Here is a 19,568-nt window from a genome sequence, read left to right as displayed (position 1 = left end):
ATATTAGGAGCCTGGGTCATTATACAGGGTGTCCCAAAAAGTAGTGATGAACGGAAGCTGGGAGGTAGAGGACCGAGAGGGCTATCCGAATCACCCCCATGTATGTTATGCGATTTTTCGTATTTTCGGAGTTATGACGTTTTTTTCAATTTTTCACCTATCGCCGAGTACGATGATATTTTCACTCATGGTGACGTCAATTGTTGCGCTAGATGCTTGATTTTTTTTTGTTTGCTAAGCTGAAAAATAGACCAATTCAGAATGGTAACGTTAGATCTTCGAATGGAATAAAAAAAAGAATTAAATGTCAAGAAAGATAAACTTACCCAGTATGTTCACCACTTCAAGGGCCCGTAAAAAAATAAAATCACATAAAAACGTGCCCGGGTGACGTATCTATACTTTTAAAAAATCATTGCAAGCGTTCCGACAGCTACATGATATTTCATAGCGTTACATCTGTGCTTATGGCCTTTCACGATACTTCTGAATGAATTCATATACCTACTTGAGTTTTGACATTATAAATAAGCATATAGTTTAGTAAAATATGACCATCACGTAACTCTCTGCTACGCACAGATGTAAGCCAAATGTCACTTATTGAAAATCTGTGCCTGTCGCGAGCGCAGTCGCGAGCGACAGGCACAGAGATTTTCACACAGAGATTTTCACACAGAGATTTTCACACAGAGATTTTCATACAGAGATTTTCACACAGAGATTTTCACACAGAGATTTTCACACAGAGATTTTCACACAGAGATTTTCACACCGAGATTTCCACACAGAGATTTCCACACAGAGATTTTCACACAGAGATTGTCACACAGAGATTTTCACACAGAGATTTTCACACAGAGATATTCACACAGATTTTCACACCGAGATTTACACACAGACATTTTCACACAGAGATTTTCACACCGAGATTTAAACAGATTTTCGCACAGAGATTTTCACACGGAGATAGTCACGGAGATTTTCACAGAGATTTTCACACAGAGATTTTCACACAGATATTCACACCGAGATTTTCACACAGAGATTTTCACACAGACTTTTTCACACAGAGATTTTCACACAGAGATTTTCACACCGAGATTTTCACACAGAGATTTTCACAGAGATTTTCACACAGAGATTTTCACACCGAGATTTTCACACCGAGATTTTCACACCGAGATTTAAACAGATTTTCACACCGAGATTTTCACACAGAGATTTTCACACAGAGATTTTCACACAGAGATTTTCACACAGAGATTTTCACACGGAGATTTTCACACAGAGATTTTCTCAAAGATTTTCACACAGACATTTTCACAGAGATTTTCACACAGAGATTTTCACACCGAGATTTTCACACCGAGATTTTCACACGGAGATTTTATATGAATGGAATAAAAAAAATAATTAAATGCCAAGAAAGATAAACTTACCCAGTGGTGAACATCACCACTTCAAGGGCCCGTAAAAAAATAAAATCACACAAAAAAAGTTTTCCGTTTGTTGAACGAAATAACCTGAAAATTCATAGTAGCAGAAGGAACCATTAAAAATGATACAAGGGCATTCAGACATTTAAAAGACAACTTTTTACGGTGATGTCGCACTTGCACAGAGCAACAGCGGGGTCATTTTAAAAATTCCTGGTAATTAAACACCTTGTTATTGGTTTTAATTTGTTTTTATTGATCATCATGTTAATTCAATTTTTGCACTTACCACATTTAGATTTAAATTTTTCGATTGAAGCCTTTTGAATAATAAAATGAAATTTTCAGGGTAGCTAGTAGCTACCTGATAGATAGAGCAAGTTTTTAAAAGCCAAACGGAAAACTTTTTATATGTGATTTGATTTTTTTACGGGCCCTTGAAGTGGTGAACATACTGGGTATTATTTTATCTTTCTTGGCATTTAGTTCTGTTTTTATTCCATTCGAAGATCTAACGATAGTAAATGTTACCATACTGAATTGGCCTATCTTCAGCTTAGCAAACAAAAAAAATCAAGCATCTAGCGCAACAATTGACGTCACCATGAGTGAAAATATCATCGTACTCGGCGATAGGTGAAAAGTTGAAAAAAACGTCATAACTCCGAAAATACGAAAAATTGCATAACATACATGGGGGTGATTCAGATAGCCCTCAGCTAGGTCCTCTACCTCCCAGCTTCCGTTCATCACAACTTTTTGGGACACCCGTATTTTTGTAACATATTATGGTGCAAATAAATGATTTATTTATTTATTTAATTGATTAGAGTCCAAGACAAGAGTATATAAGGATGATAATATAATATATTCGTAATTAAATAACAGCTTTTTAGAAAGCGAATTTTTTTCATGGACCTTCGGCAAGAATGGTGTAAAAGTTCAAGTTTCTTATCGTAGCATTCCTGCATGATGCTATTCTAGTAATCCTTTATGTGTTGACCTGCAGTCATCAAGCGACAGATGCGTCGTGTTGTTTTCGTACAGTGTCTGTATTTTCTCTATATTGTCATTTTACTATTTAGGCATAGTACTTTCAATATCAGTTTAAAATTTTTTGACATCTGCAATAGTTACGGACGCGGAGTAATCGTCTGTGCACACTTAACGATCACACCCGGTATAAACTAGCTGTGCCCCGCGGTTTTACCCGCATTGCTCTGCTCCTGTTCTTCTTAACGTGATGATATATAGCCTATAGCCCTCCTCGATATCTAACACCGAAATAATTTTTCAAGTCGGACCAGTAGTTCCTGAGCACGTTTATTTATTTATTTATTTATTTTACAAAGAATAGCCAACAATTGTTAACACTAATTATAGACATACAAGGAAAATGCAATTTAACAAAATCAAGTGCAACAATTAATTATAGGCTAACACCAAATGCCTTTAAAAACGGTTTTGATATAAGAACAAAAAATAACTGATAGCTACACAAAATAACGTTTCACAATTATCAATAAAATATCTATTTAAAAAATTATGTCAGTCATATTATGCTACGTTACGTTCAAACAAACAAACTCTTCAGCTTTATAATATTAGCACAGTATTACCATATTTCCTAATATTGTAATACTGTGATATTAGTATGTTGCACCCACCTCGCCCCCACGCCGAGCAGGCCGGCCGCACGCACGGCTGCACCAAGCCGCGCCACTCTGCAGTCGCACACCACGGGGTTGTCGAACAGCCGCAGAGCGTGCAGCCGTGCTACCATCGCCGCGTCGAGAGACAGGTAGGTTAGGTTGTTGTTGTTTAACGTCCTGGAATGTGGAAAACAACTAAGTATGTTGAATTTGATATTTTTGGTTTTATGGCATTCAAATGCTTTAGAAATATAAATTTATAAAGAATAGAAAAACGCGCGGTGTATCACTTAGACACATAAAACTGAAAGATTGGAATAAATTCGCTCTGGCGGGCCACGAGTGGCTGATTGGTCAAGCAACGGCCCCGGATTGGCGTGAAAGGATGCGGGTTCAAGTTCCGCCTCGTGATTGAATTTTTTCTAATCTTTATAAATTTATATTAACTACTATGTTTTAATATGACATCGGTAGGCAAACGAGCAGACGCACTGCCTAAGCATGTTGCGTCGCTAACAGATGACCATAACCGAGGTTATTGTGTTGCCTACCAGAATAGGATAAGGGGAAGACGGAATTGTACCTAAAATTTATAGAATACTAGAGGTCCGCCCCGGCTTCGCCCGTGGTACATATTTCGCAATAAAAGGTAGCCTATGTCCTTTCTCGGGTATCAAAATATCTCCATACCAAATTTCATGCAAATTGGTTCAGTAGTTTAGGCGTGATTGAGTAACAGACAGACAGACAGAGTTACTTTCGCATTTATAATATTAGTACCTACGGATAACGTCTTCCCGCTATTACAACACTTTTCATCGCTGTTATACAGCTACTACTTGGTAACATGTAAGCTACACATTTTTCACAATTTATAAAATGAACCCTGACTGCTCAAGTATAGGTTTCAAAACGAGAATAGAATAAACGGGGATAACACGATGTCTTAAAGCAGTATTATTTATGTTAGTGAACTTAGCAGATCATTTTTAGCAGATCAAAAAAAATGTGAGTTCTTATCGCGTGCAGTTGAGTTCTACAGTTCCTGATACTTTTTAGAAATACCCGCGTAAAATGAAACACTAGAAAATTTATTTATGTCATATTTCATCACGCCGTAGCACCATGCCGTAGCATCACGCCGTAGCATCACGCCGTAGTATCATGCCGTAGCATCATGCCGTAGCATCATGCCGTAGCATCGCGCCGTAGCCTTACGCCGTAGCATCACGCCGTAGCATCATGCCGTAGCATCACGCCGTAGCATCATGCCGAAGCATCATGCCGTAGCATCACGCCGTAGCATCATGCCGTAGCATCATGCCGTAGCATCACACCGTAGCATCACACCGTAGCATCACGCCGTAGCATCACGCCGTAACACATGCCGTAGCATTACGCCGTAGCATCATGCCGTAGCATCACAGCGTAGCATCACGCCGTAGCATCACGTCGTAGCATCACGTCGTAGCATCACGTCGTAGCATTACGTCTTAGCATCACGTTAAGCCGGGTCCAGGTCGGGTTTTTTCAAATGTCGTTTGTTAAGGTAAAAACGCCAGAACTATTTCTAAAAAGTATCAGGAACTGTAGAACTCAACTGCACGCGATAAGAACTCACATTTTTTTTTTGATCTGCTAAAAATGATCTGCTACGGGAAGTTGGCAGATCATTTTTTCAAATGTCGTTTTTTAAGGTAAAAACGCCAGAACTATTTCTAAAAAGTATCAGGAACTGTAGAACACAACTGCACGCGATAAGAACTCACATTTTTTTTTTGATCTGCTAAGTTCACTAACATGTATTATTTCCACTGTGATGGTGCTAGGACGACCTATATGTATAATAGCATTGTATATTCTTGTGGTTGAATTTCCGCGAGAATTATACAGCCAGAAGAGAGAGACTGTCTTCCCGCGGGGAGACAGTCTATTAGTCTTTAATTTCTAAGTGCTGTCATTTTACATAGATACTGGAAATAATACTGCTTTAAGACATCATCCACAAAACCCCTAAATTGAGAACTACAACGAACATTTTTTTTTAATATGGTTTAAAATTTTATGACCAGATTTTTTTCATTATTGTTCCATACTTACAGATACTGCAAGCTCTTCAAATGTTCCAGGGCCTTATCGTCAATACATTTGATCTGGTTCCAGCCGAGATGGAGCGACTTGAGTGCCGTGAGGCCGCGGAAGGTGCGTCTGCTGATCGCGGTTAAGTCGTTCCGGCTGAGGTCTCTGGAAGGATGGGTGCGCAACGTTAGATGTAGCGTTGATTTTTGGGAGGACAGGCATTGCCTTGTGCGGGATTTTAAAATTTTAGTTTACCTAAGAACCTGTTATGTACTGTGTAGAATTTTCAACCTGTAAAATGTATGTTTCATGTGTATTGTGTATCTCAAAGTAATAAAGATTGTATTAATGTATAAGTACTTATTACCTATGTTATTTGATATAAGTGCATTTTAGTTAAGTACAGATTGGATAATTTAAAAAAAAATTGAAAATATCGATTCTAAAATTTCCATATAAAAATGTTAAGTAGGTACCTAGGTACAGATTCGTTGTTTTTATTGAAAAATTAGTGAACGTATTTATATAGTTATTTTTGTATGTTATGAATAAGTACAGGAATAAAAGATATAGATCGCCGGTTTTTTTTATTTTATTCATAATATAAATGATCCTTGTTTGCACAACAAAATTGACTCTACAGTTAAAAAAAACAAAACAAAAATAGATTTTCACAGTTTTCCCTCCCTAAAAAAAAACGATGTGTATGTGTTTTTATTACGTCTTAAAGCCACAGTCGGGCTCTCAACATAGAACAATATAAACTCAATATCCCAAAAAATTAAAAACACAAGTTACTTAAAACTAAGCACTCTTGATATCTTCATCAATCTAAGTTATTATTTAAGTTGCATTATGTATGCATTCCCCCATCGGCCATTTTCACGCAACTTAGGCTCGGATCGCACTTGGCACGCGACTGCCAACTCAGCAGACGTTTTGCTAATAACATGTGGATATTCCATTATTTTTTTTTATGAGAATTGAATAATATGAAGTCATGAGACATGCGGATATATCCTTATTATTTTTTATTAAGAATATTTAAGCATGTCTTTTTATTTATACCTATACATATATACTAATACATATATAAAGTAGAGCTTTTACTTGATAGTGAATAAACATACAAACATACAACTTTTATGATTTAAGAGCATTTTTACTGAAAATAATGTAGAGGCCATAGCTACATGGTATACCTACCTACATAATAATTTTGTATTAAATTTGAATCAAAATAGCGATTCAAGTTTTAGGCAATATATTCGTTAAAAGCGTTCAAATGTGTTCTATTTTATTTTAAAACTAGCTTTCCGCCGGCGGCTTCACCCGCTTTATCTAAAACCTAATAAATTATATACTAAAACCTTCCTCTTGAATCAATCGATCTATTAAAAAAACCGCATCAAAATCCGTTACGTACAGTTTAAAAGATTTAAGCATACAAAGGGACATAGGGACAGAGAAAGCGACTTTGTTTTATACTATGTAGTGATAACAAACCTAGCCAATAGAAAATAGGCAAGTTTAACGGCGAAGTAAACGTACATTATTAATTAACAGTTCTGTAACGGCTCAATTGATTTTCATTTCTGCTTCAATTATCGCAAACAATACGCGTATAATTTTACGTCGCTTTGTTCTTGTAACAATAAAACATTATAACACACCGTGACATGGTATTTCTGTTAATTTATTATGCACTAAAATCTTAGTATTAACATGTGTAATGTTGATTAATATTTAATTTAAGACGCAATAACAATTGAATTAAATATTTTATGACTTATTATAGAAATTAAAATCTGTATTATACCTCTGCTGGGAAACCGGGATAAAATTCTAGTCAAAACCATAGTTTAAAAACATAATCTAGTTCTCTAGTTTCAAAGTAACATATTAAATAAGAGAATGAAAAGCTACAGAAATTAATAACCGAATCCGAGTATATTTTAAAGAGACCAAGTGATAGTTTAAAAAACTAAAAAACACGCTTTTAGGTCGGTTTTCTATAAAAAGCGTGTTTTTTATTTTTTTTTAACTATTATTTATTTTATCAAATTAGTGTATTGTCATCGGTCCTCAATAAATCTACAAAGTTTGAACGAAATCTGGCCGTTTAAAGTGGGTCAAAATCGCGCCCAAAGAAGTCGGTTACAAACAAACAAACATACAGGTGAAGCTAATATAAAGCGTGTAAAAATAAGTTGACTCATAATTACATAATACTAGATTTCCGCCCGCGGCTTCGCCCGCGTTTTCAAAGGAAAACCCGCATAGTTCCCTTTCCCGTGGGATTTCCGGGATAAATTCTATCCTATGTGTTAATCCAAGTTAGCCTCTATATGTGTGCTAAATTTCATTGTAATCAGTTCAGTAGAATTTGCGTGAAAGAGTAACAAACACACACACATCCTCACAAACTTTCGCATTTATAATATTAGTAGGATACAATTTTTTTAAGTAATGAAACATACAATACCAATACAATGATTATTTATATGAATTAAAATGTTTATAGATAATAGGAATATTCAGATAAACAATTAAAAGCCATATCCATACAATGACAACGGTATCACTTCGCGAAATTACGAAATATCTGCCAGTGAATAATAGATGGAGCCGCCACCTGACTGTGTGTGAAAATTTGGAGATGGCATTTTTAGAAATTAAAGATTTTGACGGATTTTACTATTTCATTATACGACGACGGATTCATTATACTATTGTCAGTCTCGCTGCAAATTGTGCGAAACGTTGGGATTATAGTATAATCAATAATGAATAAATCGCGTTTAAAATCCGTTAAAATATTTAATTTCTAAAAATAATACTTGCGTAAAATCATCCACAAGAAGGCATTATTACATGTTTTATTTTATCAAAATCGGTAGTCCCCATGTTTGCATATTTCTTAATGAAAATCTAATTTTGTAAATTCGTATTCGTATGTTTTTAAGTAAAATACATCGCTCTTCTAATTATTTAATCGTCGCAGAAAGTCCCTATTACGGCTGTCTGATAAAATCCCTGCTAGCCTATATTTAAGAAATGTTTTCTTATGTTATTTGTCATCTTAACTCAAACTCAAACTCAAACATTCATTTATTCAATTAGACTACTATTTAGTAGCACTTTCAAATCGTCATTACATAAGTATTTTTAACATTTACCACCGATTCGGAAAGCAGTATCTATGGAGAAGAATCGGCAAGAAACTCCATAACTGACAGATAACCTAAACAGAACATAAACAGAGGTCGCGATTTTATAAACCCGGCTATAAATGATTTTCATTATCTTTATAATAATCAACAAAGTATAAATAATAATGCGTTTAAACGGATAAATATTAATAATTTTGTAAAAAAATTTTGAGGGTTCCTCCATTTATTATAGCTCTATGTAAACCTTTGTCTGATATCCACGGTTTGGGATATTGGGTGTAGAATTAATAATACATTAGTTGAAGGAGAAACGGAGAAAATGTACGAATATTTGACGGAAAATGTGTTTGGGAATTCAAATTAAACGTGTGTTTTATAATTAACAAGCTGTTCTCTGCGGTTTCACCCGCATTGCTCCGCTCCTGTTGGTCTTAGCGTGATGATATATTATATATATAGCCTTATAGCCTTCCTCGATAAATGGGCTATCTAACACCGAAAGAATTTTTCAAATCGGACCAGTAGTTCCCGAGATTAGCGCGTTCAAACAAACAAACTCTTCAGCTTTATAATATTTACAAATAATAACTTAAAATAATAATTATTTGGTTTAGACTAGTTTGAACATCTTATCTTAATCTTCTTATATATAAAAATGAATCGCAAAATGTGTTGGTAAGCGCATAACTCGAGAACGGCTGAACCGATTTCGATAATTCTTTTTTTATTATATTCCTTGAAGTACGAGGATGGTTTTTATGTAGAGAAAACGTAAATATGTACCACGGGCGAAGCCGGGGCGGACCGCTAGTACTATTATAAAGGCGAAAGTTTGTAAGGATGTATGGATGTATGGATGTTTGTTACTCTTTCACGTAAAAACTACTGAACCGATTACAATGAAATTTAGCACACATATAGAGGGTAACTTGGATTAACACATAGGATAGGTTTTATCCCGGAAATCCCACGGGAACGGGAACTATGCGGGTTTTCCTTTGAAAATGCGGGCGAAGCCGCGGGCGGAAATCTAGTAATTACATAGTAGTTAACTCAATCTTATTCTTATTTGAGCCAAAATATTAGCTAGTCGATTCAGTACATGAATCTCTCATCAAGAGTTACCATGATGTCTTATAGCAGTGTTACGTCCAGTGTGGAAAAGGGACAGCACTATACAGGTCGTCTAGCGCCATCTCTTTCCCACACTGGAAGTAACACTGCTTACATGGTATGCCAGGTGTATGAAGCCCTCGAAGCATTGTGTTAAGGGCGCTATTAGTCTTTTGTTTAAAGTGTTCGCAAAATGCTTTTGAGCTGCCCTTGCGTTTGTATCGAAGGTTTATTATACAGGGTGTAATGTGTAAGTGTGCACAGGCGATTATTCCGTAACTATTACAGATATCAAAAAAAAAATAAACTGATATCGAAAGTACTATACCTAATGAGTAAAATGACAATAATTACTTTTTAATAATAAATCGGGAAATATCGAAAAATGTTACTTGAAACGTCCCATACATATGTTAGTGAACTTAGCAGATCATTTTTAGCAGATCAAAAAAAATGTGAGTTCTTATCGCGTGCAGTTGAGTTCTACAGTTCCTGATACTTTTTATAAATAGTTCTGGCGTTTTTACCTTAAAAAACGACATTTGAAAAAATAATCTGCCAACTTCCCGTAGCAGATCATTTTTAGCAGATCAAAAAAAAATGTGAGTTCTTATCGCGTGCAGTTGAGTTCTACAGTTCCTGATACTTTTTAGAAATACTCGCGTAAAATGAAACACTAGAAAATTTATTTATGTCATATTTCATCACGCCGTAGCATCATGCCGTAGCTTCATGCCGTAGCATCATGCCGTAGCATCATGCCGTAGCATCATGCCGTAGCATCATGCCGTAGCATCGCGCCGTTGCATTACGCCGTAGCATCACGCCGTAGCATCACGCCGTAGCATCATGCTGTAGCATCATGCCGTAGCATCACGCCGTAGCATCATGCCGTAGCATCACGCCGTAGCATCATGCCGTAGCATCACGCCATAGCATCATGCCGTATCATCATGCCGTAGCATCACACCGTAGCATCACGCCGTAGCATCACGCCGTAGCATCACGCCGTAACACATGCCGTAGCATTACGCCGTAGCATCGCGCCGTAGCATCACAGCGTAGCATCACGCCGCAGCATCACGTCGTAGCATCACGTCGTAGCATCACGCCGTAGCATTACGCCGTAGCATCACGCCGTAGCATCACAGTGTAGCATCACGCCGTAGCATCGCGTCGTAGCATCACGTCGTAGCATCACGTCGTAGCATTACGTCTTAGCATCACGTTAAGCTGGGTCCAGGTCGGGTTTTTTCAAATGTCGTTTTTTAAGGTAAAAACGCCAGAACTATTTCTAAAAAGTATCAGGAACTATAGAACTCAACTGCACGCGATAAGAACTCACATTTTTTTTTGATCTGCTAAAAATGATCTGCTAAGTTCACTAACATCCCATACATTGTGTAGGTATGAAATATGACTATTCCAAACATTTAATATGAAAGGTTTTGCTTTTTTATTTGATTTTGTGCTTTAATTACTTGGCAAATTTTAATGAAAGTTCATTTAGAAACTGTAAATAGAGCTCGATGTGATATTCCAAACCAAGGGTGTCATTTCGAACATTTGCTTTGAAACCAAATGGATGGGAAATAAAATGTATAGGAGCGTTTCATGTAACATTTTTGGATATTTCTCGTTTTATTTTTAAAATGTTATTATTGTCATTTTGCTCATTAGGTAGGTAACCTATAGTAGTTTCAATATCAGTGTAAAGTTTTTTGATATCTGATATAGTTACGGAATAATCGCCTGTGCACACTTAACGATTACACCCTGTATAATAAATAGTATGGGGTAGTTTTTGAGGGAAAATAGTTGTAGGGAAAACTAAGGGTTTTGAAACTTTACAATCGTCTAAATTATGAATAGGTACTTAGATATACTACTTTGATTTTAAGGTAAATGCCATAGTATTGTGTCCAAGCTGAACGCGCTAATCTCGGGAACTACGGGTCCGATTTGAAAAATTCTTTCGGTGTTAGATAGCCCATTTATCGAAGAAGGCTATAGACTATATATCATCACGCTAAGACCAACAGGAGCTGAGCAGTGCGGGTAAAATCGTGGAGCACAGCTAGTTTGTAATAATTGAAGCACTACATTAAGTACCATTGAAACCAAATGCAGTTAATCAAATTATCAACAACATTACATAACATATATTTAAATCAAATATTAAATATGATAGATAATTGACTTCCGCCACACAAAATGGCGGCACTTCCGCTCTATTAGTGCGACACTCTGTGTAATTGCTTATTAATGACGTCACTTCCCAAAACGTGAAACGAGACTTAATTTAGGTTATGAGCCATTTGAAACTTGTAAGATGTATTTTGACATAATAAATATATAAATAGTATAATACAAAGTCGCTTTCTTTGTCCCTATTTCCTTATGTCCCTTTGTATGCTTTAATCTTTAAAAGTAGGTACGCAACGGATTTTGATAAGGTTTTTTTATTAGATAGAGTGGGATTTTAGTTTAAATAAAGGAAGATTTTAGTTTATAATTTATTATGTTTTAGGCAATGCGGGCGAAACCGCGGGCGGAAAGCTAGTCGTTGATAAGTGTTCAAAGTTTTTGTCCGTTTAAAGTGGTTCAAAATTTAAATTATATTCGATGATAATTAAATACATAAATAATTAAATATGATATTTTTTGTTCAAGTTAAATTTTAAATTCAAACTTTATTACTATCTACAATATTCACACAATTTTCAGTATCAAAAGGCAGAAAGAACGAATTTTTGCAGCGCCTACTAATTAAATTTGTTCGAAATTCAGTGAGGCGCCATTTTCCGACTATAATTTAATTTTAACAAAACTTCATGTGACGATAATATTTTGTGAATGTTCGAATATTTTTTTACAACTTTTATTCATTTATTTTATATAGTTTTAAATTATTTTATGTTACACTAGCTTTCTGCCCGCGGCTTCGCCGGCTTTGTCTAAAACATAATAAATTATATTACCTTGCTCTTGAATCACTTTATCTATTAAAAAAACTGCATCAAAATCCGTTGCGTAGTTTTAAAGATTTAAGCATACAAAGGGACATATGGACAGAGAAAGCGACTTTGTTTTATACTATGTACTTAGTGAAGTAAAGATTTTCGTTGCCACAGCAACGTGAAAAAGAAAATGTACAAAATTTCGTTTTTTCACGTAAATATAAAGTACCAATGTACCAATAAACTCGACCGGAAGGAGGGTAGACGACAGGAGCCGGAAGCGCGGCCATCTTACCGGAAGTGAGCGCCGTTAATGAGCTTTGTTTGAAGTTATTCTATTTGAGAATAAAAGAAAATTACTCTAATGCGTTTTTTACTCTAAACTTTTACATAATTGTAATGAAGTGCTTTTTGTATTTTTCTTGACTTATCCAAAGAATTTCTTAACTTAGGTAAACCTATTATAAAAAGTATTATTTCTTCGTTTTGAAACTCAAAAAAATATTAGTTTTTTACGAAATTATATACCTAGAGAAGCAAATCTCTATAATAATATAAAGCTGAAGAGTTTGTTTGTTTAGTTGAACGCGCTAATCTCAGGAACTACGGTTACGATTTAAAATATTCTTTTATTGTATACGTATAGTAACAGCAGGTAATATAATAATATAGTAGTAATAGTCCGTTTATCGAAGAACTACTTGCTATACATGCAATATGTGATATCTTAACACTAAGAACAATAGGAGCGTGCGCGCGGAGTAATGCGGGGAAAACCGCGGGGCACAGCTATTACATATTTTATTTACATTTAATTTAAACGGTGAAACCGGGATGAATGTTCTTGTAAATGTACTCATTTCTTAATTGCATAAAATTTTCAAGCATTCATAAAACCCCAAAGAACTTATAATAAAAAAGAATTCACTTACAAATTCGGAAGCCCCCGAGTTACAAAGGATACAGTCACGCCCCCATGGCCCCCGGGGACAAATTGCATCGGAATTATTCATGCAAGAATGATGGGGTTTGGGGCGTTGTATGTTTTTATATCAACGACCTGAATTTGATATAAAGAACCACTTTTAAATGTACGGAGTTTCTTGCCGGTTCGTCTCTGAAGAAACCGCTTTCTGAACATTTATTTATTTAATTAGACTTCTTCTAGAAGCACTTTTGAATCGACATAACATATTTTTAACATTTACCACCGATTCGGAAAGCAGTATCTATGGAGAAGAACCGGCAAGAAACTCTCTAGTTGCTCTTTAAAATCATTTCAATATTGATTTTAAATTAACTATTTTATTAAACGTTATGGGAAATTTCAAAAAAAACTTTTATGACCGTAAACATGTATTACTTTTCAACCGACTTCAAGAAAGAAAAATATCTTTTAAAGGAGATTAATCTTTAATTTTTGAAAAATTTCATGATAATTTTTGACCATTTACCGCCTCCTTGGTACAGTGGGTGGACGCGTGAGCGTAGAACCGAGGGGTCCTGGTTTCGATTTCCGGTGGAGACGAAGAAAAAAAAATGTCTCGGTCTGGCAGGACACAGAAGGCTGATCACCTACTTGTCCCTAAAGGAAATCGATCAGTGAAACAGATGTATACATAATGCATCTGCCCTTTAACCGACTATGGGACATGGGACTTCACACCTTTTTCATGATAATTGGGAGTACCTAAGTATTTTATAGTGAATGGAATTCAGGAAAATTTATGAAAAACATTTAATAAATTCAAAATTTCTTCACATTTAAGATAATACAAGCTTAACCTTTAAATGATCGTCTCACGGGACATTAAAGTCGTTCTATTGTTTCAACGATATTTTTCAAAATGGCCGCCGAAATGTCATGAGGGCGGGAAATTAAAAAGAAATCGTCTATACTTATAATAATGTCAATTCTAAGGTTTATGTCTGTTTATCATATCTTATGCAAAAATATACTTAAATCATATGCTACAAGTAGATATAAAAATAAAAAAAATAATATAATCTTAAGTAGTTCTGTTCTCAGTGCAGTGCCCGTGCGAACCCGCGGGTAAAATCAAATATTTCTATAACTCGGTAAAGTTTCATTCAAATTCGTCCAGCAGTTTTTTGTGTAAGAGTAAAAAACATACGTACATAATAATATATCCATCCTCACAAAATTTCGCATTTATAATATTAGTAGAGTGTAATTAATCTTCTTATATATATAAATGAATCGCAAAATGTGTTGGTAAGCGCATAACTCGAGAACGGCTGAACCGATTTCGATAATTCTTTTTTTATTATATTCCTTGAAGTACGAGGATGGTTCTTATGTAGAGATAAAGGTAAATATGTACCATAGGCGAAGCCGGGGCGGACCGCTAGTCTTATATATAAAAATGAATCGCAAAATGTGTTGGTAAGCGCATAACTCGAGAACGGCTGAACCGATTTCGATAATTCTTTTTTTATTATATTCCTGGAAGTACGAGGATGGTTCTTATGTAGAGAAAACGTAAACATGTACCACGGGCGAAGCCGGGGCGGACCGCTAGTATTATAATAAAAATAGATTTTAAAACGTAGCGTTCCTAGCTTTGCCTGGTAGAGATAACTGTACAGTGATAAGACCGTTCATTGTGCTGTCATTACTATGTTTTAAATAAATAATTCCCTTATCCAACTGAAAAATGAAATAAATCTATAAAGATATGCTAACGTTATTTAAAATTCGCTTTACGCCATTTCAAAGTTTCGTGTTTTGTAAATGCAATCCGCGTCCGCCATTTGCAATTCTAACACCACTGTATTGGAAATGAAAAACTGCATTGTACAATGTACAGACCCCCGCCATTTTCGGAGTAATCCAATTTTCTTGATGTTAACGTAGTTTTCTTGAAGAAAGTAAGTATATTTTATTTAATCTATTCTTACTTGAAATAATAATACAAAGATCAAGTGTTGTTTGTTTGTTTGAACACGATAATATCAGGAACTTCTCGACCAATGTCAAAAACTATATCACACTAGGTGATGCTGGAGCGGACCACTAATCTATAATATAAAAAAAATTAATCGCAAAATTGTTGGTAAACGCATAACTCGAGAACGGCTAAACCGATTTCGTTAATTCTTTTTTTATTAATATTCCTTGAAGTACGAGGATGATTCTTATGGAGAGAAAACGTAAACATGTACCACGGGCGAAGCCGGGGCGGACAATAGTGACATATCAAAATTTAAGTTAACAATAATTGATTCGAAAGAAATAATATACGTGAGTGTAAATAGAAATTTCACAAAAATAAAGGCTTTCCATTCTTAAAACTCGTCTGTCTGTCTTTCTGTTTTTGCAGGATTATCTTAGAAACAGCTGAACCGATTTTAATAAAACTATCGCATTCATATAACATAACAATAATATTAGCAGTTATAAACGTATATAAAAGGTCTATAATGCAGACAAAGTTGCGGACTACAGCTAGTCTAGAAAAATCTTATAAGTTATCTCATAAAGTATTCAGCGGCACGCTCAAGTTCATACATAATGTACACTTAAGTTATACATAGGTACATCTTCGCACTTTTAAAAGGTTTTCACCGACTTCAAAAAAGAGAATATGAAAATCTATTGACGTTTTGTGGTAGTGTAGTAACATTATTGAAATTACAAAATATTCATTCGTCCTTGTACATATGCGTACCTACAGGACTCAGGGATTGCGTATGTACATATATTATATTATTATTACAAGAATTTTAAAAATTGGTCCAGTCCTTGCCGAGATTAGCGCATTCAAACAAAGAAAACTCTTCAGCTTTACAAAAAAAATTATAGATTCTTCCATTTCATGTAAAGAAGATTCATTTGATACTAGATGTAAGACTACCGTCTTCTTTGTCGATTCACTCTTGGCAGAGCGGTCGTGGTCACGTTGAGACGTCCACATCGGTAGTAGAGGCGGACACAGCTTTCCGCACGATCTCCCGCCATCTCTTCCTGTTACTAGACTGTCTGGCGCAGTCTGATACGCGAATTCCTACAGCGGATTTCACTTGGTCGGTCCAGCGCATTGGTGACCTGCCGCGCGATCTGATTCCTTCCACCTTTCCTTGTACTTACTACCTATGTATAAGACTACATACCTAAGACTGCCTATGTATAAGTAAAATATTTTTAAACATTAATTACTTACTTCGAACAATTCAAAAATCTAAGCTTTCCATTATTTAAGTTCTCAAGTGTAACGACGACACCACCTAATCAAGTATGTACATTTTACACTATACAGACGTCGATAAATGCCCTGATTAACACAGTGCAGCGTTATGCATAAAGTACATTGTACACATATACAGACGTCGATAAACGACCTGATTAACACAGCGTTATGCATAAAGCAAGTAGTTCCATCAGCCTCCGATATCCGACACAAAGAGCAGCGCTTAGCGTACAGTGGTTCGCTAAGTGTGCACCGCGGGTCATGGGGGAAGGAACACGTTATAGTTTTAATTTTAGTGTACGCAAAACATTTAATACGTATTACAAATCGACATCGACATCAAGTTGTCCATCAATCTCTTTAAGATGGAGAAAAATAAGAAGTAATTAATACGAATATCAAAAATACTTCTTGTCAAATCGCTTTCACGTAGGTAAATTAAGAATCTCCAAAGTTAGCTACTTGCGCGTTTTGCGAATTACGTTTGAAAACTATCTGTATTTTAATGTTTTACAACCGCACGACATAATAGACGAATTAAGATACTAAACTTATATATCCGAGTGGGACATAGGTATCAATCAATCAATACCCGCTGTATATATAATTAGGTTTAGTTCACATGTAACGAGCTATCGCCTATGCTATGTTTTGATAATTTATCACTGATTTCAATTTTAATAAAGCCTTAACAGTTAACTTCTAAAATGCATAGGACTTTTTCGTCGATTTTCGAAAAAAAATCCTTCTGAACAAAAATTTAAAAAGCTGTTCCCTCATCATGTCTCGCGGTGTAAGTAGCAAGCGCGTGTATGGGGTCGTTGGAGACACTCGACAGTGCACTCCCTCGGGACACGCACTGTACAGGTTACAGCGTTGCTTCAAGTTCGCGCCAACTTTTATGTCTTCAGGTGTAATGCTTGTTTTAATGGCACGCTTTTATTGGTTGTTTCTTTCTGTGCAAGTTGGTTGGTTTGATATTTGGATAGAATTTTTAAAAAATTAAATTCTCTTGATGGCTTTCATCCTTAACTATGTTAAGAGGAAGTACATATTTTGTCGTTAGTTTAATTAAATAAAATAATCAAATACTAAAGTGATATTTCATCTGATTCTATCATCAGGAAAATAGCTAAATGTTCCTGAACGATATCACATTATTAATGCAATCTTAAATGTATTCGAATCCCTCCTCGTGATCAAATAACAAATTTGTTCTATTCTTTAAAAAAATACATCTTAAATGTATTTCTTCAACTACTGGCTATGCTATCTATCTATGCTATCAAGAAACTCTTTAGTTGCAATCCTATCCTATCTTATACTTCTTACTTATTTTATAAATGAAACGTTTGTGAGGATGGATGTGTATGTATGTTTGTAATTTTTTTCACATAAATACTAAAACCAAATGAAAAAACAATGAAATTTAGCACACATATAGAGGGTAATTTGGATTAACATATAGGGTAGGTTTTATCACGGAAATACCACGGGAACGGGGCACGGTTTTTCTTTGAAAACGCAGGCGAAGCCGCTGCCGGAAAGCTAGTTCACAATATACGACTAATAAGCCTGAACCTAAAAGAGAAAATGGGACACATTTTTCAAGAAATTCATATAAGTACATAATTATATGATTGGGATCCTTAGCTTCCTGCGTCATAAAGTGTATGTTTGATTTTCGGTGTTGACACACCTCCGGAACGCGCGGACCGGGGCCAGTTCACAGGAACATAAATCATTTCTGTCACTGCTAGGGCAAGATTTGGACAACGGGTAGTGATGTGCGATGTTATCAATAAAGGTCGTTATCGATATTTTTGGAAAGGTAATTTCAAACGAAAATTATCTGTTTTAGTTTAAACGTAACAATTGTGAAAATGTCGCATTAATGAAACGTATGAAGGGAAAATATATAATAAACAAGCGGTCCGCCCCGGCTTCGCCCGTGGTACATGTTTACGTATTCTCTACATAAGAACCATCCTCGTACTTCAAGGAATATAATAAAAAAGGAATTATCGAAATCGGTTCAGCCGTTCTCGAGTTATGTGCTTACCAACACATTTTGCGATTCATTTTTATATATAAGATTAGTGATTACTAAAAAAAATCGAAACTCATCGTTTATGTTGTGATGTTTTGTAATTTTTAGTCATATTCGATTTCATAGTATATTCAATACTTACAGAACTTATTTACCAGACATTTTCGCGTCAAATGAGCTTAAGTAAAAAAACTGCGTGTGTGACGAGCACACGTGTAGGATGTGAAACTTCTTTGGCAAGATTAAAAGATACCAAAATGGTCGCCTTACTCCATGACGTGACGGTATTGCCATGACGAGACCTTAAAATATTCTTAATGGTGCATCAGAGTACTAAGAAAATAACGCTTTTCTTTATTCACTTTCAAGAAACAAATACCAGAGAAAAATTCGCCGAATAACCCAAAAAATAACCCTTTATAAAAACGCACTAAAAGCTTCAATTAAAATACATAGTCTATTAAATAAATTTAACCGTTAATTAAAATGAAATCATGTCAAGTAGAAATTTCAAAGCACTAAGAAAACTTTGTAAAAGCTTCAGCGAGCGAAAGTTTTAGTCTGCGAGGATTTATTACAGCTGTAAAGATAGTCTAGGATTAAACGGTTTGAGTTAGGTTTTAATTTTGATTAATTATATTAGTTATTTTAGTTTTATATCGTTTTTCAACCACAATTATTTTCTAAATATCACAAATTGTGGTGGACTATTTTTTTAGTTCTAGTTTTACCTGATAAAAAAAAAATATTATTCTCTAAAATGTATGTATAATAACTACATTAATTTCGGAATTTAAAATAATAAGTTCGGTGTATTATCAAATACAATAAAATAGTAAAATTATATAAGTATCTAGCCGTTAGCTAGTTTACTATAACTGCGCCCCGCGG

General features: G+C 35.2%; 1 protein-coding gene across 1 annotated transcript in view; it reads right to left on the bottom strand.

Moving 5' to 3' along the window:
* sli (slit guidance ligand) overlaps positions 1-19,568 on the bottom strand; it is a 134,393-nt gene that overhangs the window by 40,287 nt on the left and 74,538 nt on the right. The window contains exons 6-7 of the mRNA XM_090118310.1: positions 5,192-5,335; positions 3,107-3,268 (exon numbers count right to left, since the gene is read on the bottom strand). Of these exons, the coding sequence (XP_089974436.1) occupies positions 3,107-3,268; positions 5,192-5,335 (306 nt within the window). The remainder of the gene's footprint in view (positions 1-3,106; positions 3,269-5,191; positions 5,336-19,568) is intronic.

The sequence above is a fragment of the Colias eurytheme genome, chromosome 29, assembly GCF_061535395.1.
Source record: "Colias eurytheme isolate Ceu_HAF_F1 chromosome 29, ilColEury1 Martin Lab GWU primary, whole genome shotgun sequence".
In the NCBI taxonomy this organism is placed as follows: domain Eukaryota; kingdom Metazoa; phylum Arthropoda; class Insecta; order Lepidoptera; family Pieridae; genus Colias; species Colias eurytheme.
The sequence above is the reverse complement of the archived record's forward strand: the minus strand, read 5'-3'. Positions and strand labels throughout refer to the sequence as shown.